This window comes from Trichosurus vulpecula, chromosome 2 (genome assembly GCF_011100635.1).
Source record: "Trichosurus vulpecula isolate mTriVul1 chromosome 2, mTriVul1.pri, whole genome shotgun sequence".
Classification (NCBI taxonomy): domain Eukaryota; kingdom Metazoa; phylum Chordata; class Mammalia; order Diprotodontia; family Phalangeridae; genus Trichosurus; species Trichosurus vulpecula.
This window is the reverse complement of record NC_050574.1, coordinates 42394717-42421252: the sequence shown is the minus strand read 5'-3', so window position 1 is coordinate 42421252 and position 26536 is coordinate 42394717. Positions and strand designations below refer to the sequence as shown.

The following is a 26536-nucleotide window of genomic DNA, read 5'->3' as shown; positions in this document are numbered from 1 at the left end:
GATATATTGTTGGTAGAGCTGTAAATTGATCCAACCATTCTGGAGAGCAATTTGGAACTTTGCCCAAAGGGCTATAAAACTGTGCATACCCTTTGATCCAGCATACCACTGCTAGGTCTGTATCCCAAAGAGATCAAAGAAAAAGGAAAAGGACCTATCTGCACAAAAATATTTATATCAGCTCCTTTTTGTGGTTACAAAGAACTGGAAATTCAGGGGATGTCCATCAACTGGGGAATAGCTGAAAAAGTTGTGAACTATGACTGCAATGGAATGCTATTGTGCTATAAGAAATGAAGAGCAGGTGGATCTCAGAAAAATCTGGAAAGACTTACATGAACTGATGCAAAGTGAAGTGAGCAGAACCAAGGGAACATTGTACACAGTAACAGCAACATTGTAAGATGATCAACTGTGAATGACCTAGCTATTCTCAGCAATATAGTGATCTAAGACAACTCCAAAGGACTCATGATGAAAAGTACTATTCATCTCCAGAGAAAGAACTGACGCAATACGAATGCAAATCAAAGTATATTATTTTTCAGTTTCTTTTAGGTTTTTTTTTTTTGGTCTGTGTTTTCTTTCACAACATGACTAATATGGATTGCCTATCTATAACTATATCAGATTGCATAACATTTCAGGGAAGGGTGAACCTCTGAGGGAAGGAGAGAATTTGCAACTCAGTATTTTAAAAAACAAATGCTAAAAATTCTTTTTACATGTAATTGGGGAAAAATGAAATGTTAAATAAAAAAAGACCAACCAAAATTGCTTTTATATATAATTGGGAAATATAGATGTTATTTTTTAAAAAACTTCAGAGAAACAGATAAGTAGAAATAAGCATAGTCAGTCTTACGTATATGCATATGAGTACATATGTGTATGTATGTATATTTATAGGTATCTATACATACGTATATATATCCATACTTAATTGTGGCCTTCTTTAGGGTGGAGAGGGCAAGGAAGGCGGAAAACAAATAAAGTAAGAAGTGCACAGCAGAGAACAAAAGAAAACCTACAAGGAAGCAAAGAAAAGCTGGGCAGCTTTGAAAACAACGTGGAGTATTTATTGTATAGGTTTTCTTGAAATGGAAATGTATTGTTCTATACTGAATCCTCCCTTACGATCTGCTGTGTACATGGCAATGTTGTTTAAAATAAATTAAGCATTTAACAAAAATAAAAAACAGGACTGTATGGCTTAGGAAGTTCGACTGGTTTGCCCAGACTCACCCACCTATGGAGAGGCAACACAGCATCGCAGATAAAGAACTGCTCTTGCAGAGCAGAAGACCTGCACTGAAATCCCACCTCTGATAGCAGGGGTATGACCCTGGGCAAGTCACTTAACCTCTCAGTGCTCTAGGCTAGAGATGTCAAACAAAGGCCAAACCAGATTAAAATGGCATTGGGGAATATTTGACAAAATAAACAAAATATAATAAAACACAGATAACATCATGTTTTAAAACTAAATCATTATCTGGCCCACGAGGATTCTTATGTATGGACTTGTTGTTCAGTCCTGTCCAACTCTTCATGACCCCACTGGCAGCTTTCTTGGCAGATGCTGGAGTGGTTTGCCATTTCCTTCTCCAGCTCATTTTACAGATGAGGAAACAGGCAAACAGGGTGAAGTGACTTGCCCAGGGTCACCCAGCTAGTAAGTGTCTGAGGCTGGATTTGAACTTAGGAAGATGAGTCCTGCTGAGGTAAGCCCTATGCTTGGACTATGACACACACTATGGCCTTCCCAGGTGCCCGTGGATGGAGCAGTGGCCCCCATTTCTATCTGAGTTTGACACCATGGCTCTCAGGTGATTCTAAGTTGCAAAGAAGCTGCTTCTGTACATTGATGGAAGGAGTTTCTTCATCTGAGAATTGCTTATTCCAATGAAATCATAGATCTAGTCCCCCTATCCCCAACCCTTCTCCTGCACAGCTCTGAGGTGTCAGTGTCCAAACAGGAACCCAGGGCATTGAATTTCAAGGTGTGGGTCCTTTCGATTGTGGCCCACCATGTCCCAGAAAGGTGCAGGACTGACAGTGAGGTGGAAGGTAGAAGGGAAAGACACTTCCTTTCTGCCCAGCACGCCAGACACATCTAGGGCTGACTGACTGTAGATGGGCAGATCCTTGCATCATTTCAACATCCCAGTACATGTTGTAACCTGCAAATACTTTCCAGCTTGGTAGGGACATGGATGACCTAGCAGTCACTCTACAGGAGGGTGTGGAACCATATGAAAGTGGTGCAGTCACTTGGATCTTGGCCCAAAAGTCACTAAACTGGGCATGCACGCTGACCCAACAATATCAGCACAAGAGCTATGCCCCAGTGAGATCAAAGAAAGCAGAAAAGGACCCAAGTGCACAAATGGATTCATAATGCTGCTCTTCTTGTGGTGGTAAAGAACTTCCCAGGAAATGGCTATGAATGTGAGGGACTATCATCGATATGACCGTGCTCCAGGAAACAATGAAGAGGATGGCTTCAGAGAAACCTACCTCTTATGTGGGTGGATGAGAGCGAAGTGAGAAGAACTACAACAATGTCTATAATAACAACACTACAAATAAACAACTCTGAAAGCCTCAAAGCTCTGCCCAAAACCAAACAACTGACCATGAGCCGGGAAAACCAAAGATGAAGCATGCTGCTGACAGCATGGCGATGGACTCGGGCTATGAGGAGACCAATGCACAAAGTGTTTTGTTTGACTATGCAGATTTGTCAAACCAGTATCGTTCTTTTTTTTCCTAACATGGTGATGAGGGAATCAATTTTTGTTACTTGGAAAAAATTAAATTCAGTGGAAAAAAAAAGAGGAAAAAAAATGGAGTCATAGTGTTTCTGATAGTCATAGCCAAGAATGCCAGAAATTTTGTAAGAAACATAGAGAGCTGGGCCTGGAGTCAGAAATATCTGACTTCCAATCCAGCTTGAGACATTTCTTGGCTGTTGGACCCAGGGTAAGTCCCTTCATTTTGGCTTGCCTCAACTTCCTCACCTGTCAGGTGATAATAACATCACCTCGCTTCTGGGATTCTTGTGAGAAAAAAATGAGATCACATTTGTAAAAGTGCTTAGCCAAGCTTAGAATGTTCTCTAAGCGCTATTATTGACATGTTCCCAGGACTTAGGGCTAGGACACTAAAAATCACCCAACTAAGGCAGGCCCTGAGAAGAAACTCAAGCGAGGTCAGACAATGGCCCCGGGGGAGAGCCAGGCCTCAAACCCCTAATTCCCTGGTCAACAGGATGGAGTCACCGAGACAAGAAATCAGATCTGGGGTTGTACTAAGAGAGGCCCAGGGTCAAGGACTGGGGGTGGGGAGCCTTGGTCAGCCCATCTAGGCCAGTGACATCAAACCCAACCATACATTGAGGCCACTGAACCACACAGACGAAGCCCTGCTGCCACATACTAACTTGGTTTTAAAATGCAACCTCATCTAGGTTTTGTCGTACGTATTTGTATTAAGTTTGTTGAAGATTTCCCTAGTAAGTCTGCTCTTGAGGCTTGTGTTCAGGGCCAGTGAAGGTCGCTGGTAAGATGAGGGGATGCAGAGCAGGAGGGTGATGGGCCTGAAGAAGAGCTGATGGATGTGGGGAGGTGCAAGGCTGGGGAAAGGCTGCCATGTGAAAAATGGGTTTAAATGTTCAGCCCCAGAGGGCAGAGTGAGGAACAGCCAGACCCTACAGAGAAGCCAACAGAGGCCTGAAATAAGCAGCCCATCCTGAATGTTCCATGCTGCCCTAAGGAAGATCAGCCACCTCAAGAGGGAGTACAGCTTCAAGAAAAGAGGACCACTCCTCGCCAGTTACCTGTAGGCCAGATTCTCATACACATATGGATGGGTGAGTGGTCCCTCCCAACTTCTCCAATTCGGCCTTCTGACAGCACATCAACTGCATCCCTAAGACTCCATTAGATTTTGAAAGAAAAAATGACATACACATAGACCAGCTGGGGTCACAGGCCACACTCAGGCTACTACAAGTCAAAATGAGACAGAGAAGTAGAAGTTATACTGACACCAAGGACAAGGCTATCCAGTTTTCCCACTTTCCTCAGAGCTCATAAATTCTTGCGAAAACCCATTCCTACACAGAGTGGGAAAAACAAGATCGTGGGAAAGGGAGAAGGGGGCATGTGGAGAGGATGGTCCTCCAAGCACCAAGAGCTCTCGGCGGTGCCGGTTGGCATCTCTGCAGGCTACCAGAATAACTCATGAGAAGGGCATGCTGTACCCAGCCCTTCTCCTGGCCCTGCTGGGACAGCACACCAGGGAAATGTTCTCATGGGGAAAACAAATCCTCTCTAATTCTCACTATTTGGCTAGTTCTGCCCCCAGAGCCAAAGTGAACAAATCTAATCTCTCTTCTCAATGAAGGCCCAGAAGATATCAGAAGACAAACCATGGCCCAGAAAATCTGCCCTTCTCTGATCAAAAATGTCTTATTCACAACACAATCACTTAACGAGCATTTATTAAGTGCCTACTCTGTGCCAGGCTTGATGTTAATCCCTGGGAATTCAAACAAAAGAAAAACCAGTCCCTGTCCTCAAGGAGCTTCCATTCCCTGGGGGGGTAATAATGTGTAAACAAGTCAATATTTACTACACAGAGTAAATGAAAAGTAATCTGAGAGACCCTGCACAAGCAGCTAGGAAAGGCCTTTGGTAAAAGGAAAAATTTAGGCTGAGTCTAGAAAGAAACAGAGAAACTAACAGGATGAGGTGAGAAGACAGAATATTCCAGGCCTGGGAGAGCCAGGATAAACAGCAAGAAGACAAAATATGAAGCATCAAGATCAGGAGCCTGTAAGGTGGGAGCAGACAGGGCAGCTGGGGCGTAGCATGTGCCCAGAGGAGGGAAAGCAGGAAGGAGCTGTCAGGGCACGCAAAGCTTTTACTGCCAAGGGGGAGCCATGACATTTAATCCTGGAGATATCTGGGAGCAGTGGAGCTCCTGAGCAGGTGGTGATGTGGCCGGAAAGAAAAATCCTCTCTGCAGCTGACTGGAGGATGGAGAGGCTGGGGTGGGGAGCCCTGAGGCCAGGAGACCAATTAGGAGGTGAAAGGTGGTAAGGGCCAGACTACAGCCATAGCTCTGTAAGTAGAGAAAGGGGTGGACAGGAAAGATAACACGACAGCACGAACAAGATTGGGCAGTGGCCTGGCTACATGAGCTCACTCTCCAGTGGATGGCAACAAGGCTTCAAGCCTCAGTGACAAAGACAGTGGTGCCCTTGATACTAATGGGGAAGCTAGAAAAAAAGGGAGGATTTTAGGGGAAAGAGAAATGAATTCGGTCTGAGAAATGCTGAGTTTGAGATTCCCATGGGACAGCCAGGAATCCAAAAGGCAATGGGTGATGTAGGACCGTGATTTGGGAAGGAGACTAGGGCTGGATATACAGATCTGAGAAAATAATGGGATGCATGGGATCCGAAGAGATCACCAAGTGAGCTAGGCAGTATAGAGTGAAAAGGAGAAGTTCCAGGATAGAGCACTGAGGGACGCCCACAGTTAGTTAGTGGGTGCAACATGAATAAAAGAACCAGCAAAGGAAATCAGGAAGTAGTTGGATGTGAGGGTGAACTAGGAAAGAGCTGTATCATTAAAAGTTATTAGGGAGGGAGAGAGAATCAAGAGAGAAAAGGTTTTCACCACTGTCAAAGGCTGCAGGGTCCAGAAGGCTGAGGGCTAGCAATGAAGCAATGACTGGGAACTTTGGGGAGGGCAGTCTGGGCTGGCTTCGAGTCCCCTCTCCATCCTAGCCATCTAGCCAACTTAACAAAGTTACTGCTAAATGTGGCCTTTGAAGGGGCACGTGCCATTCCACACAGGCTCCTCTAATAAGACAAATCATCATTTCCCTCATTCAGGGCATCAGGCTCTTATGAACTAAGTTTAAAATTGCTCCTGAGCCCCAGACCTTTTTCCCTGAAATGGGAAATGGGCTGGGACTGTGGGATTAAGGCAGTGTGGCACTATAGAGACGTCTCTGGAGGCACCGGACTTGAGTTCAAATGCAAACTCTGACACTTACTATCTATGGGACCTTAAATAAATCATTTAACTTCCCTGAGCTGTGGCCATGGCTGAGGAGAGAAAGGGGTATTTATCAAAGATGTTGTAATGGCAGAAACAAGATCTATCAGTGGGGGCCTCAGTTTCCTCATCTGTAAATGAAGGAGTTGGACGAGATGGCTGCTGAGATCCCATCCAGCCCTAGCTCTATCACCTCTGGACCTAGGTAATAATAAAAACAGCCAATATCTACATAGTGCTTTATAACGTATAAAGACCTTGCCTTACTACCGCCCGCTCAGGGAGGCAAAGGCTGGCAGTTGTGCAGCAGGGCTATGCCACACACTGGCTGACTGGCCCCGGGCAACTTTCCTCATCTGTGAAATGGGGACAACAAGGCCTGTGCTATTTACATCACAGTCTTAATGAGGTGAAAGCACTCTATAAATCTCAAAGTGCTCTAGAAATGCAAGCTGCCATTTATTAGTGAGAAAGAGGAAGACAAGGAGGAAGCCTTGCCTGCTGACTCCCGGGCAGGGCAGGAAAGGACAAAGTACAACAAGGAGATGGAACGGCTGCCACTGCCCCTCCTCTGGAGAAGAGAAGAAAGCCCAAGCCCTCACAGACCCCAAAAGGCAGGAGACTTGGCAGGGCAACATGTGGCCTAACTGGGAGCGAACGGTACAGGCTTAGTCAAGAACCCGGGAACAGTCTGCGGGCATCACTCCACCACAGGCTGGCTGGGCTCTCCAGGACAGACTGAGCTCAATGCTTCAGCTCTGGAGAGCTGAGGATCTCAGATGTGTCCTGCGTTACCTCCTGCAGATCATTGGACTTCACCAAAGTGCTGGGGACTGGCCCCAGAGCAAGCAAGCCATCAATCCCCAAAGAGGAAGAAAGATGTCCCGTCCCCCCCCCCGCCGCAGCTCCTTTCCAAGGGACCCCAACCCACCTCTGTGAACTTGTCGGCCACCATGTATCGAACTCGCCAGGACTTGTCCTCAGCTGCTTGGCGTAGCGTGGGCATAACCAGGGCCTCCAGGTCCTCTTGGGGCAGCAGCTGGGCAATATTGACACAGGCCTCCACTGCCAATAGCCGCACCGAGTCCTGAGAAAGGAGAGGATGGAGCCCCAAGGGAAGGTTACTGGCCATGGTGTGTCTCAATTACGGAATCTGGGAAATTCTGAGCCGAGGCAGATATCAGAGGCCCCCTTCATTCTCCCCAGCTCCTCCTGGATGCAATATTCTTCAGCCTAAGTTTTAAAGGTCCTTCCAGCACTAATATAATGATGAGAACAAGATCACCAGTAACCTCCTAATCACTTCACAAGGCAACTCACTGCACCAGAACAAAACCTTCTCTGTGGGAAGTCAAAATCTGCCTCCCTGAAGCTTGCCCTTGCTGACCCTGAAGGTGACCTCTAGAAGCATACAGAACACTTGTAAGCCCTCTTCTTTATGACAGTTATTTAAACATAATCCTCACATCCTTCAGAAGTCTTCAAATACCACGAGTTCCATCCCACCATTCCTCATATGACATGGGTAAATGATGAGGGAGGGGAAGGAGAAAGAGAAGAGCCAGTTTCAGCTGGAAGACTTATTCGCTCTACCAAACAATCAGGCTCTGCCCCTGCCTCACTGTGTGCCCCTGGCCATGTCATTTCCTCCCTATAAAAGAGGAGAAGTAGCAGAGAGGGTGCTCTAGACCAGTGAGCCAAACTCAAATGAAACAGATCCTTCCAGACCATACTGACTTGGAAAACCACAAACTAACATTATCTATCATTTCCTGATGGCATTTTCAGCTGGTTCCCACCCTGGAAGTTGAGTTTTGCCTCCTTCCCTCTGAGAGTTTCCCACCTTTGGTCTAAATCACTTCTAAGATCTCCCACACCGACGGCTTCTGTGCCATCCCTGCCCTAAGCAGAGAGGAGGTCTGATCCCCACCCTTGGGCCAACTCTAACTAATCCGGCACATCCCACCCCCCTCCTTTGGAGAATCCCACCCCTGGGGTCTGGGTAAGAGAAAGAATGATGTTGCCACAAACCCCAAGCCTCTACCTCTCCCTCCCCAAGGCCACCCCCACAGACACAGCTCCATGGACTGGGCACAGGGTCAAAGGCCCCTCACCTGCTCGTCAGAGGCCAGGTTGGAGAACATGGGGATGATTTCACTTTTGACATTGTCCAGCTCAAGAACCTTGGCAAACTCTCCCAGCTTGGAGGCAGCAGCTCGTCGGACCATAGGGGTGTCATCAGAGCACAAATTTCGGAAGTACCTGCAAGGAATGTACAGAAAGAAGCTGAGGATGGCAGCATCCCCCGAAGGACTTCCAATGTGCCTCTTCAAGACTGGACAACTCTGGGCACTTTAGGAAAGCTGGCATCTGCAAATCAGAATTACTAGAAAGCAAATATCCCAAATCCAAAGAGATCCCTTTCTAACTAAGGGTGCTTAAATGTGAACATCTGTTTTCAGCCCCAGCTGATGTTTCCCTGGGGCCCTTGGCACTTTTTTTAGTGCTATTCATGGAAAGAGAGAGGGTCTATGGCTCTCCAAGACTATCTTGTATCTGCTTGGCCCACATGCACAGGCGTGCATGGTGCCCCCTGGTAGAATGGAAGCTCGGGGGCAGGAACTGTCCTTGCCTGAGCAGGAATGACTGGCTCCTTTCTGCTGCAAGGCCTGTGCCAAGTACAGTGTCCACCACATGGTAAGTAAATGCTTAATCAACACTTGTTTGATTGGCTGATGGCAGGTTTTCCCACAACTGCCGTTTTTACAGCTCATCAAACAGTTCTGCATTTCTTCACTGGACTTCTTTTTGGAATTTAAGCATTTATTTATGACTCATCTCAGAGCTCCCCTCACTTAAGCCTATGTTTACAACGTGCCGACTCTTAAGAATCTAGCAACCATGCCAGGGCTTTGCTTAGGTCCAGATCTCAAGAAGAATATAGACGAACACCTCTGACAGAACTGCTTGAGGCCATAAGCCCCAGAGCTAAGCATGGAAAGGCATTCTGCACATATCAGGCAGATACCTAGTCAGTGGGTGCTGAAATCAACTGACTTCCAGCCTGACAAAAGCACAGAAGTAACTGTTTCCAGTTCCCGCAGGAGCTCTCCTTGGTGCTGTTCCAAGGGTTACAGATGTGTGGGTGGGGGTGGCCCTTGATGGGTTCAAAGCACCTTGCCAACACTCTTACACAGTGACAGTAAACTACGAACACTTTGTCCACATGAGACGTGCCTGGCCAGCCCAGAAGGTGCCGGACTAGGAGTTGGGAGACCTGGCAGCAAGGCCTGATTCTGCCACAGCTCACCAGACTGGCCTTCTCCTGACCCCTATCCCCTAGTGGATAAAATGAAGTGGTTGGTCTAGGTGATTTCTAAGGGCCTTTCCCACTCTGGAATCTGATTCACAAGCCACATGAGGACAACAGTGCAAACTAGACACAAAAGAGCCTAAGACAGACAGCTATCTGGGGCCCGAAAGGATGGACAGAAACAAGCACCTATTCGTTGGTTCCCTCCTATGTGTCAGGCACTGTGCAAAGTGAGATACAAGCTGGCCTGGTGAAGGGGCACCTGGGGGAAGTATCTCAGTGTAGTACACTGTGGATGTATGTAAGTCTTGTGAGAAGACCTCAGTACTCCCTACCTCAAAGGGTTCCTGTGAGCAGAGCTCTAGAGAAAGGTAAATTATCTGAGGCCTGGGACATCAAGGGTTAGGATTCAGAGGAGAGGCTGGGACTAGGGGAACAGAAAGAATGTCAGGGCTAAGAGCTGGGGAGAGCTGATGAAGCACTGAACCCAGAGTGTCCAAAGGAAAATCACACTCACTGCCGTAGTTCTGCCTTAACAGCGCTGGAGACCCGGGGATAGCAGACGGAGAAGAGCCCGCAAGCTGAGGTGCGGGAGGTGAACCAGTCACCGCCTGCCAGCCGCTTCACAAGGGGCACGAAGTGGGCCTCCAGGTCCGAGGGCGAGTGCTCATGGGAGATGATCCGGAGGGAATCCACTGCCTTGTCCCGAACAACCGTCTCTTCTACCGTGGCCAGGGACTCCAAGGGGGGCTGTGGCAGTAGATGGCAGGATCACATTAGCTCCTCCAACCTTCCCGCTGCTGAAACTCTCCTCCCCCATCCCTCAATATTGGGCTCAAACCCTACAGCCCCAGGAAATCTCCACTGGTCCAATCTCCTCTTCCTCACTCCCCTCCTGCTCTCCCAGGCCAAAGGGAGCTCTCCTTCCCCCAGATATGCACGCACGGCTCTAGATTACAGCCCTCATCACATTCTGCCTCCTATCCCAGGCACCTGAATCCCACCCACCCCCAGGCTGTGAGCTCCATCAGGGGTCAGCACAGTGCAATTGAAGGGGCAGGTTCTGGCTCTCCTATTTCCGATCTGGGTGACTTTGAACAAGTCCCTTCTCCATGGGTTCAGTTCCCTCACCTGTCAAATGAAGGGTTGGCCTAAATAATTTCTAAGGTTCCTTCCAGCTCAGATCCCATGGCCTCACACCTAAGCAGCAGAGAGGACACTGGACTGGCAGGCAAAAGATCTGGGTTCTAGGCTCATCTCTACCGCTGCTCCCTGCTTGAGGGCCAAGCCCAACCCAGCTCAAGGCCTCCTCTAGAAAATTATGGGACTTCTCTAGATCAGGGATTTTGATGCTTTTTTGTGTCACAGACTTCTCTAACAGTCCGGTGAAGCCTATCATCCCCTTCTAAGAATGATCTTTTTCAATAATTAAAGGAAAGGCTAAGTTTCAAGGAGAAGTTAGTGAAAATTAGATCATTTCCCATCCAAGTGCACAAACTCCTTGAAGTCTAGCCACAGAGCCCCAAGGGATACTTACGTACCCCGGGTTCAGAATCCCAAATCTAGATGACCTCTGCCCTCTCCTGAAAGCGTGGCCCTTCTAGCATGGCCAGTCCTTTCTCCTTCTCTAAGCCTCAATTTCCCGTCTGTAAGATGAGGGTCTCAAACTAAATGGTCCCTAAGTTCTTTCTCAAATCTGACTCAACAAGTTCAGCAAACACTTATTTAACCTCCTGTTTTTCAGGCATCAGGTGACAACAAGCTAAAGTGGCACCATCCCTGCCCTCACAGAGCTTAGACTCACACTGGAGCTACACTCTAATTGTATTCCAGGTATCTGTCTTCTGGCCAGCTCACTTCACCCTCTGGGCCTGTCTCCTCATCTGTAAAATGGGGATAATAGCTCACATTACCTACTCTGCAGCAGGCACATGCTGTGTGTGAATCGGGCCTATGGTTCTTAGTACCCTGGTGATCTCTAACAGGAAGGGCCAGGGCCAAGGGAGCTCCAAGGAGCCTCCAGGAGATTCTCCGAGGTGGACACAGGGTCTTCTCTGCCTCTGATTGCCCTCGGGGGGCCCCAGACAGGGCTTGGGGCTAGGATTGTGCTGGCTCCCTGGCATCCCCAGCAAACTCAACATGGTACAGCACAGGGAGAGATCTCTGGCACGGAGGCGGAGAACCGCAGCCCTGTGGGACTCTGGGCCAGCCTTAGTCTCCTTTCTCAGGTGTAAATGAGGAGGCAAGTCTGGCCGGTCCTTACAGGTCTGGACCCACACCCACCCTCATTTGTGTCCAGGTGAGTCTCCTGCTCTCCTCTCCCATTGCACCCCATTAGACTGTAAGCTCCATGAAGGTGGGGATGACATCCCCTCGCCTGGTATCCCCAGCCCTGACATGAGGTGCAGGCTAAGCATCTGCTGAAGTGACTGCCCCTGGGCCTGGGGTAGGGACCCCTGCTCCCAGCCCAGCCCAGACTCACCAGCAGGCAGTGGACGTACTCAGGCCCACCCACCAAGGTGGTGAAAGTCCCCAGCTGTTCAGCCAAAGCCAGGAGCACTTCATCTTCATCATAGATCGTATCTGTGGGACAGAGTCAAGCTCTTCATCCTCCCTCCTCAGTGCACACACCCCCAAGGATGCCAGATGTGGGGGTTCCAGGGAGCCTCCCAGGCCCACAGCCTAGGGGTTCTCTCTGACCCACTGTCCCCTCAAGCTATCCAACCTCTACTTCCTGCCCACCTATTCCCTTCTCAGCCCCCTTCCTGCCCCCCACCCCCCAGCTCTGCAGACACCACGTAAATGATCTCCAAGCTCCCGGCTCTGACACAGCAAGTTCTACAGTCTAGGAACCTAAGATCTATATACCTGACATCTAAAATTCCAGAGTGACCTCTCTACTTTCTCATTATCACATCCAAAGGCCTCTTCTCAATCCTTATCCTCCTCAACTGGAGGCATTTGAAACAGGCACCTCGCCCCTTCCTTCAGTTAGCCTCCTTTCCTCATCTATATGATCCAGGTCTCCTCCCCCCTGAACAGGCCTTCTGTCTACACCTGAAGTGGATCTCCCAATGGCCAGTCCTCAGCCCTCTGCTGTGGTCTACGTTTTCTCTAGATCATCCTCTGGGCAGTTCCAATGATTGCCTCTATGGAGCGGATTCCCTCGTCCACCTCAAAGCCCTGACCTTTCACCTGAGCCTCAGCGGCCCCTCTGTAAAGGAGACACTCTCTAAAAGGCCTTTCTGGCTGAGAAGTACTAGAGAACATATAATCAGAAAAGAGAATCAGAAGAGGCCAGCTAGTGCACACATCCCAACCTCAAGCAGCAATCTCCTCCATAACACCTGGGACAAGTAGTCATCCAACTTCTTTCTGAAGACCTCCAGGGATGAGGAACTTACTCCCTTTCCATAGAGTGTGCTCCACCACTGGATAACTGTACAGATAAAGACCTTCTTCCTCCTGCTGAGCTGAAATCTGCTTCCCCACAATGGCTGCTGGCCCCCCACCACACACAGACTTTGGCCAGAAAGAGGCTGCCTGCCCTTCACAGTTTTCTAGGTTCTGCCACAAACCCCCAGGCTTCATGACTTGAGTTCATCAAGCCCATCGGGCCCCTTTGGCCCCAGTAGCACTAGGGGCGATCAAGCTTTGATACTACAGAAGAGACGATTACTAAATAATTACTGACTCAGACTGACCCCCTGAGGGCAGAGCTAAGACCATGGCTCACAGATATAGGGAGGCAGAGGTCAGCACAACATGAAAAACTTTCTAACCATTAACACCCGGAACAAAGGCCTTGCAAAGAGGTAAGCTCCCTGTGACAAGATACTGAAGCAAAGGAATCACACAGAACCACACCATTTCAAGGTTCAAAGGACCAATCTTCAGGAAGGCCAAGGGTGCTCCCAGCCTGGGAGAGTTGGCCTGAGGATGCAATGAGGTAGTCTGACCTCTCATACCTCATCACATCCCTCACCTGGTGAGGAGCTTCCAGGAACTCCCTAGCACTGACAGGGACCAGATCATGAAGCAAAAACAAGGCCAGCCTCAGTCAGAAAACTGGTGCTCAAAAGGGTCGCTGCACAAGGGGAAAGTCTGGCAGAAGCATGAGCAGTTACAACGGGATGGAGGACTGACTCCAGGAAAGCAGCAGAGGCATCCCAAGGTGGGAGGCCCAGCTTTCCCCACTGCTACAACTTTCCTCAATCTATTCCCACAGCCCTAATGCTCCCCACAATTCTCACATGTCTGTTTGAGCAACTGCCTCTATGTGAACACCCTCCCCACTCCAAAGTCTGTCTTTCAAGGCCTCAGGAAGCCTGCTGAACCATCCTGGCCGGCAGGGCCCTCTCCCCTCAGACTATGCCAGCAGAGAGGGGCCCCTCCTCTCAGACCATCCTGGCAGGGAGGGGCCCCTCCTCTCACACCACCCACAGGCAGGGCCCCTCCTATCAGACCATCCCAGCAGAGAGGGGCCCCTCCTCTCAACAATCTCACAGCACTTCCCTCTTTCTAAGGCCAGGCCTGCCTACTGGAACCATGCAGAATAACTCTATTTCCTCCTCCCCAGATTACCCATCAGATATTTAGTGATCGCAACAATGTTCCCCAACCCCACCCCTAAAAATTCACAGCTCCTTCAACTACTCTCCACTTGGCCTGATCTCCAGACCTCTGGGCCTTTGTAGACCTACTCTGGTTTTCAATGTCCTCCCTAAAATGTGGGTCCTCATCCAAACACAACCATCTAAATGGGGTCTGACCAACAAAGAGGAAAGGACTGCCTGGATTTCGTTCTTGTTGCTTTTCAGTTGTTTTAGTTGCTTCTGGCTAATTGGGGTTTTCTTGGCACAGATCCTAGAGAAGTTTGCCATTTCCTTCTCCAGCTCATTGTCCAGAAAAAGAAACTGAGGCAGACAGGGTAAAGTGACTTGCCCAGGGTTACCCAACTAGTAAGAGTCTGAGGCTGGATTTGAACTCAGGTCTTCCTGACTCCAGGCCTGGTGCTCTATCCACTGCACCACCTGGCTGCCATAAGGATGCTATATTTCTATTTGTACAAGTGAAAATTACATCCATTTTACTAAAGTCCTCCCCATATGCCTCTGAAGACACAGAGAGGACTGCACTCCCCAAGGTCCTTCTGGCAGAAGTCAAGCGCTGACGGGTCCCACTGAGCCAGCATGGGACCCTGTGCCTCTCTTCACGCCCATACCAGCCAGAGACGCGTACCCACAGAAAAACAGCCACCAAGGGATGGTGCAATGTTCGGACACAGCTGTGCCAAGACGGTTTTTCTAAGGTGCAATGGAGCTCTGCATCACCAGAGAAAGCACCCACACGGACTAAACCAAGAAGACGCTTGGGAGGGGCTGAAGCTGAAGACCACCTGTCAAGTAACTGGCTAGCTGAGAGTGAGCTTGCAGGCCACTAGGACCTCCAGGTCTGCCTCCCAGAAACAGCTGTCCCACCACTTCTATCCTATTCTGAGCTTGGGAAACAGAACCCAAAGGATAGGGCTTCTAATTCATCCCTATTAAAGGGCACCTTGTTAGATCTAGAAATTGGAGGAGATTCTAATTTGGCCAGCCACCATGTCAGTTATTCCTGAGCAGCTACAATGCCATCCACAAATCTATGCCTTCGTGATGCTGGTGCCCAGAGCAGGGCCCCAGGCCTGCCCTCTGACCCTCCTTCCACGCAGACATCGAGCCATCACTAGCCAAAGAGTCTTTTGGCTCAGTCAGTGAAGCCCTCCCAACCCACAGCAACCCCCATCTCCTCTGTACCCAAAAGGAAATCTGGAGACAGTCAATGAGCTTGCAGGAAGTCTTTGGCACGTCACTGGTCTCCTCACTAGTCTAGTGGAGGGCTACAGAGGCTGTCCCCTTGGCACCCATATGAAGTCCCACCATCCCCTTCCCAAACAGCCACATCACCATGGATCAGTGGGTTCCTTTCCCACAATCGGCCTTTTCCTCAGCACTCCACAGCCACGACATCACAGCTTTCTGTGCAGGATCCCCTACCTGTAAGGAATGGAAGGAGTTCACTGCGAGTCCTCTCCACACCAAGGGCCAGGGCAATGGTGGACAGCTTCTTGATACTGTTGAGCCGGAGCTACGGAAGAAAGCAGAAGTCAATGACCAAGAGCTTCCAAGAGAGCAGACTGCTCAGCAACCTGGCCTGTTCCCACCAATCTTTGCTTTGTCTGCAAAGGGTGCTTGGGGGAAGAGGAGGGTTCAGGCAACAAACATTATGATAAGGAAGACAGAAGGATCCACAATCTGGCCCCAGCTGCAACCTGTACAAAGAGTACAAAGCTGGAACCAGGGGACTAGGGTTCTAAGCATTCCATATTTCAGGTTAAAAGGCCCTCCCAGCTATGAGATTCTGTGTTCTCAGGCCCCTTGTCTTTGACATTCCATGGCCTAGGTGGCACAGTGGTTACTGGGTTACAGTGCCAGGCCTGGGGTGAGCAAGACTCACCTTCCTGAGTTCAAATCTGGCCTCAGATACTCACTAGCTGTGTGACCCTGAGCAAGTCAATTCACCCTGTTTACCTCAGTTTCCTTATCTGTAAAATGGAGACACTGGAGAAGGAAATGGCAAACCACTCCAGTAACTCTGCCAAGAGAACCCCAGGTGGGGTCACCAAGAGTCAGGCATAACTGAACAACCAACCGAACAAGTGGGCCCTCCCAGCTCTGAGGTTCTGTGTCCTATGGGCCCTACCAGCTCTGACATCCCCTATTCTAAGGGCCCTCCCAGCCCTGACATTCCCTGTTCTAAGGGCCCTCCTGGGGTTCTACCTCTAGCTTTTGCTTCCCTTACTCTCACACTGATCTGCCCTATGAATGCCCTGAAGTCACTCCTGCCCCATTTCTGTCACTGGTCCAACTTCCCCTGCCTCTCCAAACACCAAAATCCAAGCCAGCCTTCAAGGCCCTGCTCAAGCACCACCAGGAAGAAGAGCTTGAATCCCATATCATGCTGGGCTCTCTCCTTCCTTCCTCCCAGGTCTTACGAGCCTTAGTTCTTGGGGCTGAGCATGGTTTCTTGCACAGAGTAGGCAGTTAATAAATGTTTGTGGTCATTCTGAACCACTGATATGACACACATGGCTTGGTATTGATTATTCAGGGAAAATGCTCTTCCTCCAAGCCCAGGCTCCAAAACCTCCTAGCTCTGGGACCCTGGGAGGGTCAATTCCTATCTGACCCTCAGTTCCGAAGGGCCATAAGAATGCTGCATCTACATCGGTTGTGGGGCTACTGCAGGAAAAGTACTTTATTAACATGAAATCCCCCGAAGAGCTGTCAAGAAGGTCAAATGAGATCACAGGTATGAAACACCGTGTACCAAAACATCAGGTACCAAAACGTGTGCTTTCCATCACATACATGTCTCCATCCCCCTCCTAGACCCAGGCTCTCCTTGAGGGCAGGAGCTACACACTCCCTGCTGCGCTGTGAAGCTCAGCTCAGTGATCTGACAAAGGGCACCTTAGATGGCCTGCTGCCTGAGGAAACTCCTGATGAGAGGGGAGGGAGGTGAATGGAGCGGGGGGAAGAGGGGAGGCTCACTTATTTACACCTATAACATAGGAAAGAGATTGGGAGGGCAGGGAAAACACAGGGGAGGGGCAGAAAAGTCGGCCAGATGATTTCCAAGGCCCCTTTAAGGCCTCTCTTCTACAACTATTTCTGTGTAGCTTGAAGCAATTCAGTTGCTTCAGTTTCCTTAACTATAAAACAGAATAAACAAATCTATGCATTGGGAAAATTAACCTAGCAGCCCATAAAGGCTGGATATGAGAGGGGAAGAGGCCAGAAGCAGGAAGATCTGGCAGAGTTCCACTAGTCAGTGACATTCTACAAGCCACATTTCATCCTTTCCCGTGGAAGGAGGTTAAAAAGCTATTACCTGCTGGCCACCACTTTCAGGAAGTCTTTGGCAAATGGGAATGAACTCTCCCACGAGTGACTCATCTCTCCAGAGGAGCATACAGTTTCTCTGGACAAGACTGTTATTCATCACTGTCTCAGAGGCACAGGGCTTAGCCATACAAGCCTGGAGGAAGGGCCTTTAGAACAAAGTAGATCAGAGCTGGGAGGGCCTTCACAAACCATCCACACTCCCCTGACCGTGCAGATGGGAAAACCACTGAATAAATGAATAACTGGCTTCCAGCCTACTTCCTTTTCAAGATCCCCCCACCCCCACCTCAGCACCATGGTAACAATGCTCCCTGACACTGGCGGAGAGCTTTAAGGTTCACAAAAAGCATTTCACTCCAACTCGACTATGCAAATGTTCTCTGAGACCAAAATGTAGCAAGACTATATCACTCCAGGCATCAGCTGCAAAGACAGAAAGGTGGGAGAGCACAGGCTGTCTACAGAAGAAGGTGAGGTGAGCACTTTGGCCAAGGCCTAAGGGTACGGAAAGAGGAGTAAAGGGGGTAGGCTAGAAGGGCAGGATGTGGTCTAGCCAGGAGGGCCTTAAAGAACAAGCAGAAGAGTTTGGATCTGGGTCTTTGGGATGTAGGAAATCACTGAAGGCTTTTGAGCTCAGGAGTGCCATGAAAAAAAATTGATTAGGAAGAGTAATGCTTTCCCTCTGTTAATTATTTCCTATTTATCCTGTATACAGCTTGCATTGTATATATTTGCTTAGATATTGTCTACCCCATTAGATGGTAAACTCTGTGAGGGCCCTGTTAGTCCCTGGACTGACTTTTGCTTCCTTCTGTTTTCCCAGTGCTTAGCTCAGTGCCATTGGAGGCATTTAATAAATGTCTACCAATTGTCTGATCACAGATTTAGAGCTGGAAGAGACTTGGAGACCATCAAACCCAACCACCTCATCTTAAAGAAGAGGAAACTGAAGTACTCAGAAGTTAAGTCACTTGCCCAAGATCACACGGCTACTAAGGTATATGAAAGAGGATTTGAGCCCAGATCTTACTGACCCCCATGTCTAGTACCATATTTACCATTCTCAAGACTACCAAGACCTCAGAGAACTAAGTGGGAAATTAAAAAGCCAACAAGTATAATGGAAATAAACTCTTTAAATGCCTAAAAGACAGAGAGGCACAAGGTCAAGTGAGGTTTTGGAGAAAGAATAGATCACTTCCAGCTAAAGAGACCAGAGCAGGCTTCCTGGAAAGGATGACCTTGAAGTTGGGCCTGGAAAAAATGAAAAGCCCAGGGAAGATTTCAATGGATCTAGAATGGTAAAGGGAAGGGAGTGAGGCCACTCCAGGCAAAGGGAATAGTCCATCTGGCCTGGCTGGCAGGGAGAGAGAAAGTATATAAGGGAACTGGCAAGAGATTGTAAGTTCCTTAAGAGCAGGCACTGTCTTCTGCCTCTTTTTTTATCTGCAAAGCTTAGCATAGTGCCTGGCATGTAGTAGGCACACGGGAAATGTTTATTAATTGATGGAGTGATTGAAGAGATCACAGGATTTAAAACAGGAAGGGGGAAGGGGGCTGTGTCTTAGGGATCATCTAGTCCAAACCCTTCATTTTAGAGAAGAAACAAAACTCAACGATGTTGTTCAAAGTCATGAGGGTAAAATTAAATAAGAGCTGGGATTTAGACCCAAGACCTCGAATTCCAAAACTGGCCCTTTCACCATATCAACTACATGCCTCAAACAGGAGGCTAAAACTCCTACACCAGATCCTCTAGGAGAGCTAGGACAGGTCAGTAAGCAAGTGAAGGACCAAGTCATGACTCAGCTTTAGTGAAAAGCCCTGGAAACTGGAGTCTGAAGACTTGGATTCCAGTTACAGCTCTGACACTTAGGAGCTAATGGCATGACCTTGGACAAGCCCCTTTACCTAACTCTTTGGGCTGACCTGGGTATTTATTCTGTGAGATGAACTGGTGGCCTGGGCTAGCCAGACTGTCCAAAGACCCTCCTAACAGGTCTTTCTGCTCCCACTGTTCCCCACTCCAAGCCATCCTTCATGAGCTACCAGATTAATCTTCCTAATTAAGGCATAGATTCCATGGCACTCCTGAGCTCGAAAGTCTTCAGGGACTTCCCAAAGACCAAGGTTCAAACTCATCTGGTTATCGAAGACCCTCCCCAGACAGGTCCCACCCTGTCCTTCTAGCTTACCTCATATTATTCTCCTTTACGTAGCCTTATGACTAGACAAAGTGGTCCACTCTCCATCCAAGCTAGATACTCTCTACTCTCCCACCTCCATGCCTGGAATGACCTCCTTGTTCTTCTTCACCCATCAAGTCAATACCACCTCCTTCCCTCCGAGACAGTCTTCCACCCCACATTTCTTTCTCCCTCGGGCACTTTTTTCCTCTGCGGTCCCACACAGCATATTATTATATATTAGTTATCTTGAATCATTTTATCTCTACACTAGGGTACCCACGGGGGGGGGGGGGGCAGCCCTATAGCCTCAGCAGAAGGACCCTAAGGGAAGGTTGTGTTATGAATTAGAGATTTATCCCCATTGTGAAGATAGGGAAACTGAGCCCCAGAGAGGGGCCGTGACTTTCCCAAGGTCATGCAGTGGTGAATCAGGACCAAGGCCAGAAAGGGAAGCCCAACTGTTGCATTTCCAGCCCCAAGTAGCCCGTACTGGGGTCCCACTAGCCCAGACCCTAGGGAGGGCGTGGAGGGGCTGGGAGCTCAAACTGGGCCTCCGAGCCTCGACCGGGCTCTGTCCCCTCCGCCAATGGAAAACTGCCAAGGGGGCTGGCTCCCTTCAGCGATTGGCTCGGCTCCCCGCTAAGTACCACCCCCAGAGGGTACTTTCTCTCCTCAGAGCGTCGGTCTTGAATAGGGGGTGGGGGGTGGGGGATCAAGATGGAGAAATGGGTGGCCCAAAAAAGCACCATGGCCTAGGCCCCCTGGAGATGCCCGGGTCCAGCTGGAGATTTAATCCCCAAGCCACCAATTAGGAACCTTGATGGAGCTAAGCCCCGCCCCTTGCAGGGACCGCTCCCCTGCATTGACCCACGGGGGTCCCCGCGTTCCGTCTGCGAATCAGGAGGCGCCTTGCTCTCCGCGGGCCAATCAGGAGGCACCTTGTGCGCCGTAAGAACCAGGAGTGCCGACCAATCAGAGGCGCCAGAGGCAGCCCCCCCCCCCCCCCCCCCCCCGCACCCGCGACCCGGCCCGGCCCCCTGACAGACCCCTTGGCCCGGGGTCCCCGGGCCAGGCGCCCCCTCCCCAGCGGCACCGCTGTCCAATCAGGGATGCTGTCTCAGCGGGCCACGGCGCCGCGAGACAAGCGACGCGGGTGCTGATTGGCCCGCTTTCCCCCCCCCCCCTCCCAGCCCTCAGATGCCAAGAACGCCGAGCCAGCCGCCCGCGCCGCCCGCAGCGCCGGGCCCCCGGGCCCCGGCCCCGGCCCCGGCCCGGACCTGGACGTCCTCGTTACGGAGCTCGTCGATGAGCACTGCGATGGGATAGAGCGAGTCGTCGCCGTCGGCCGCCGCCATCTTGGCTCCGTCCCGCTCCCGTCAGGCTTCGGCAGCCGAGCCGAGCTGAGGGAAGGGAAGGGAAGGGAAGGGAGTGGGACGGGGCGGGGCGGGGGAGGGGCAGAGCCACAAGAAAAAGGAGGGAGGGGTCTCCCAAGCGACTTTGCAGGGGTTTCTGGACGTCCATTGGCCAGTCCGCACGAGGCACCAAGGGCCCATTGGCCCGGGTAGACGGGGACCCGCCCCCTCTCCTCTATTGGCCAAAGGAGAAAGGGGCCTTCTCTCTAGCTGGCCCGCTTCCCGTAGAGGGGCGGAGGGAGTAGGGGAGGGCTACTGCAACTGGGCATCCTAGCAACCGAAATGGACCCGCCCCTTCCTAATCGATCTTCAAAACTTCATTGGTCGTCGCCCCTAGCGACAGACCGACTGCAGCACATTCTGCCAATGGGAGGTGGTGAACGGTGACGACCTAGGGAAGGCCGGGCTCTAGGAGCAGTGCGATGACGTCATCGGTAGGGACTGAGAATGCGCGCTCCCGCCCCGCTTCTCATCCAGGGTCCCCCGCTGCCAGGTGCAGAACCTCGGCATGGGCGTGTCTGACTTCTCCCCGGAAGTTGACGTCAGAGCGGGAAGGGCGCTTAGAGATCACTTAATCTAATTACACCTGAGCCCCAGACCAAGCCAAACTTAGTGCTTTTATAGAGGAGACCCTCTATTGTCAAAGGCAGTGTTGTAGTGGAAGTAACCCTGTGCGGAGTGTCAGGAGACCTGGGTTCGAATCCTGCCTATGCCACCAATTCTCTGGGCATCCCAGGTCAAGCCCTCCCTGGCACTCAGTTTTCCCCTCTGTAAATTAAGGACCAGAGAATCCAGAAGGTTCATGTCAGCTCTGGCCCGAAGTTAGGCAAAGAGAGCACTTATTGTGCTCTGCTGAATACAACAGATGCAAAGAAAGTGGGTCACAGACCCTGGTCTCAAGAAGCTTCCAGTGTGCCAGAGGGGATAGCATATGGACGAAAGGAAATGTGATACTGGGGCAGAAGAGAGCCAGGCAGAAGGAGGGCGTTGGACCTGTTGGCATCCAAGATCCAGCTTAAACTGTCAGGTCCATGGCCACATTAATTGATCACAGTAATAATGGCAGTTACGTGGGAGTACCAAAACTCTCAGTGCCATATTCTGCTAGCAAAAACGTCAAAATTGTCTGGTTTACGCAGCACTTTGGACTCCTTCACATTACAGATGAGACTCCGAGACAGTAAGTGACTGACCCAGGGTCGCACAGCCAGTGTCTGTGGCAGGATTCCAATATGCGTCTTCCTAAGGCCAAGTCCCACATTCTGCCCACCCTGCCACCTAGCTGCCTTGAGCCCCATGTTTTCCCTTGGGTAGAGTCCTAGACCTGGAGTGAAGTGAGACCTACGAAACCAACTCATCATTTGTTCTCATTCAGTCATTTCAGTCTCCTCTGATTCTTCAGGACCTCATTTGAGGTTTTCTTGGCAGAGATGCTGGATGGGGTTTGCATTTCCTTCTCCAGTTTCCCCTTTTTACAGAGGGGGAAACTGAGGCAAACAGGGTTAAGTGACTTGCCCAGGGTCACATGGCTCTTAAGTGTCTGAGGCTGGCTTTGAACTCAGGACTTCCCAACTCCAGGCCTGGTGCTCCATCTGCTACCCCACCTAGCTGACAATCATCACCAGGATCTGACTTCAAACCCAGTGGGTTTTTCCATTATTTCTTGGAGAAGGTGGCCCCTGAACTGGGCCTTGAAAGAAGATAAGGGTTTCAGTAGGTGGGGGAGAAGGGAAATGGCTATTCCAGATATAATGGAGAGTATGAGCAAAGGATCATGGGCAGGTGAGAGTAGAGGTGGAAAGCAGCCTGGCTCAGGTAGAAGGTGCATCGTGTGAAGGGAATGGTAAGAGAGAATATTGGACAAATAGACTGGATTTTGGGAGGCTCTGAGTGCCAGGGTTGAGAATTTAAGATTTTATTTGGTAGATGATCTTCTAAGGCCCCTCCCAGCTTTGACCTCCTATGGGCTGAGTTTTGCCCCCAGCCCTGACATCCCACGTTCTGAGGGCTCTCCCAGCCTAACATTCTGGGTTCTAAGTTCCTGGCTGGAATGTTCTGTGATTCCATGACTTCGTCTTCTTTATTCACAGTGACCTCTCCAACTAGACAGCTGTCCTTCCATCCCTTCAGATTCCCCTGGCTTTTCTTCCTCAGCCTGTGAACAGACATAAGTCTTCCTCAACCTAAAAATCTTTCCACCACCATCCAGCTCCTCTTTGTCATAGCCAGACTGCTAGAGTCATCTGTCCATCAATCACCAAGCATTTATCAGGCCCCTAGAATGTGCCAGGCACTGTGCTAACCTCTCAGGATTCAAGGACAAAAATCAAATGTTCCCTGCCCTCACAGGGCTCATGTTCTATCAGAGTGCTGGGGAAAGCCTAGCCTGCACCAGTAGTTCGTATTCAATGGCAAAACTAAATGAGGTACTTATAAGTCATTGAACAGTCCACCAAAGGACCAAAGCCCTTTGCCATAACCCAGAAAGAATAGGCAACAAGGAGATTGGCTTTTCTGGACTTTGTCCCCCTCATCTTCATATGAAAATACATCTGGTCATCAAGGCAGGCCATGGTGACTTCAGAAACCTACCGATTCAGAAGGCCCTGACTCCACGTGTACAGGACTTTGGATGCTCTTGGGTACCTAGGAAGCCGCGTAGGGAGGCAGGGGCCAAACAGCTCCCAGGGACCATTTAGTTGCCATTTGGGAAAACGAATCCTTGTTTCTAGGAAACAGAGGAAGCAGGGTCCTATCACTCAGGGGAAGGGAGAGGCGTTCACACAAGTGGAGACAGACCAGAAATGCACCCGGTCTCTGTACTCTTACAGTCTGGCTTCCACCCAGCCCACTGAAAGTGCTCTTTCTGAAGTCACCTATGACCTCAGTCCTCATCCTCATTGACTGCTCTGCAGCACTGGAATGCACGGTTGGCACCCCCTCCTTCTAGATACCATCCCCAGGACCCTGCACAGAGTAATGAGTGGCTCTTCTTCCCATGGCTCCTCTCCCATAGTTCTTCTGCTCCTTTAAGCACTCTGCCTCTGTCTCTTTGGCTGGCTCATCATTAGCCTTAAATCCCCTGAGTCTGGGGGTTCCCAGTGGGTTTGCTAATCTCTCCACATTCTCTGCCTTCCCCGTCATTCCTATGATTTCTGTTATCACCTCTATGCATTGACCAAGCACAGTGCCTAGCACATAGTAGATACTTGGTAAATGCCCATGGACTCTGATCACCCAATCTCTCTCTCCAGCCCTCCATGCCCTTGCTCTGACTGCTTGATTGTTGTCTGGTATGTATGTGCCCAGATTCCTTCACCTTGTTCAGCTGATACAACATGGAGAACCTGAGAAACAGGGAGCATTCTAGGAGAACAGTGAAGACATGTGAGAGAGCCCTGGGGAGCAACTCATGTATGGTCATTCTGTGACTGGTTCCCACTGGCTAACCAGACCACAGGGTCAGGCAGAGCCTTCTTCAGACCTGCTGGCATCTCCAGAAGGCAGGCCCCAGGAAGCTCCAAGCTCCTCCATTTGCTTTATTCACAACACAGGGAGTGGTCATAGGGCCCCAAGACACCAGCCTTGGTCTCTGGGCCCTTTCCTTTGTTCTTTTCTGTTCTAGGTCTGGGGAGCAGAGGTTCCCACTTTTTGGGAGCAGCAAGCCTTAAGAATATGGGAGTCCCAATCCAGGCTAGATGCGGCCACCAGGGAGAGGCTTAGGGGAATGAACTGTGGGAGGGTTCATCCAGCACTCTGGACAGTGACTTAGTGGGCCCAGAGATGTGGAGACCCTGAGCTAAGTTTTGAGCCTCCTCTCCCAGAGACCTGAGGTGATGGAGGGCAGTGGCTGCCCAGAGGCATTAGCAGGCTGTGGTATAGAACTCTAAGAGAACCTACTAACCGTGGGTCAGTGACAATCTCGAAAGCGCCAGTGAGGCTGAGGCATGACAAGGCACTTTATAACAATGAACAAGATGCCAGAACAGAATTTCAAGCTGCAGAGATGAGTCTCACTCTGAAAGGCCAGAAAGTAAGAACCTCCTGATCTCAGTTTGATGTTACCATCTCTTGGACCTCTCCTTATAAGCTCCCCCACTCCCAAGATCACCAGGCAAAGATAAGTCAACCCCACCTTGAGAGATGGGAGTAGTCTATAGCTCTGGGAGTAGTCCACGGCAACTTAGATTAAGCCTGATCTTTTCCCACAATGTGGGTGGTGTGTGAAGTCACAAGGGTAGACATACAAGTTACAAGATAAGAATTGGAACTCAGGTGACTTGAGGTTACCTGAATGAAACTTACAAAGGAGGGAAATATTAAATTTAACTTGACTAAACCATAATAATGGAATTAAAATCAATTTTCCATTTTACAGTTCCTTCTTACTGTATCTTTGAAGTAAAATTTCCTTTGCAAAAGCCTATGTTAAATTGTTCAGTGGAACTGGGATGCGAATCACTGGCCTCCTAACAACAGTTTGTGGGGGCTCAAGCCAATGGTGGTGGAGAAAAACCGTTCCCCAAGCTTTGGGTTTGCCCTGAAAACCTGAGGGGAGATGTAGCAGGCCTGGCCCTGCTTGTAGAACCTCTCCTCCTGTATGTCTCCATAGAACCTCAAGCTGCATCTGCCCCTAAGACTGCTCCTCGTTCTGACTTCAGTGTTTCTCTTGGGGGCATGACCAGGTACTCAGACTCACCTCATCCTAAGCTTGGGGTGTTGCAAACCTGAAAGTGCTATATAAATTTTAATCTGATTACCTTGACTTTTCCCTCTGCATCTCTTGTGTTTCTTGTAATTGTTTAGTCCTATCCAATTTTTTGTGACCCCATGGACCATAGTACACCAGGCCCTTCTGTCCTCCACTATCTCCCAAAGTCCGTCCAAGCTCATGTTCATTGCTTCCATGACCCTATCTATCCATCTAATCCTCTTCCCTCCTCTTCTCCTTTTGCCTTCAATATTTCCCACCATCATGGCCTTTTCCAATGAGCCCCATCTTCTCATTATGTGGCCAAAGCCTGAATTAATTTCTTTAAGTATTGACTGCTTCGATCTCCTTGTTATCCAAGGGACACTCAAAAGTCCTCTCCATCAGCACCTTTCAGAAGTGTCAATTCTGTGGCACTCAGCTTTCCTCATAGTCCAACTCTCACAGCCCTGCATCACTACTGGAAAAACCATAGCTTTGATTATAAGAACCTTTATCAGCAAGGTGACGTCTCTGCTTTTTCGTGTGCTGTCCAGATTTGCCACAGCTTTCCTTCCAAGGAGCAAGTGTCCTTTAATTTCATGGCTGCAGGCACCATCTGCAATGATCTTCAAGCCCAGAAATATAGAATCTGACACTGCTTCCATTTCTTCTTCCTCTATTTGCCAGGAAGTGATGGGACTACTTGCCAAGATCTTGGGTGTTTTCTTGTTAAGCTTCAAGCTAGTTTTTACACTTTCCTCTTTCACCCCCATCAAGAGGGTTCTTAGTTTTTCTTCACTTTCTTCCATCAGATTGGCATCATCTGCACCTCTGAGATTGTTGATATTTCTCCCAGCAACCTTAATTCCAGCTTTGGATTCATCCAGTCTGGCATTTCCCATGATG

The 26536-nt window shown here is 49.7% G+C and overlaps 1 protein-coding gene across 1 annotated transcript in view; it reads right to left on the bottom strand.

Moving 5' to 3' along the window:
* PPP2R1A (protein phosphatase 2 scaffold subunit Aalpha) overlaps positions 1 to 21164 on the bottom strand; it is a 34045-nt gene extending 12881 nt beyond the window's left edge. Inside the window, exons 1-6 of the mRNA XM_036746060.1 lie at positions 20803 to 21164; positions 15426 to 15516; positions 11870 to 11970; positions 9905 to 10137; positions 8189 to 8336; positions 7006 to 7161 (exon numbers count right to left, since the gene is read on the bottom strand). Coding sequence (XP_036601955.1) covers positions 7006 to 7161; positions 8189 to 8336; positions 9905 to 10137; positions 11870 to 11970; positions 15426 to 15516; positions 20803 to 20880 — 807 coding nt within the window. The 5' untranslated portion in view covers positions 20881 to 21164. The remainder of the gene's footprint in view (positions 1 to 7005; positions 7162 to 8188; positions 8337 to 9904; positions 10138 to 11869; positions 11971 to 15425; positions 15517 to 20802) is intronic.
* Positions 21165 to 26536: the final 5372 nt, after the last annotated feature.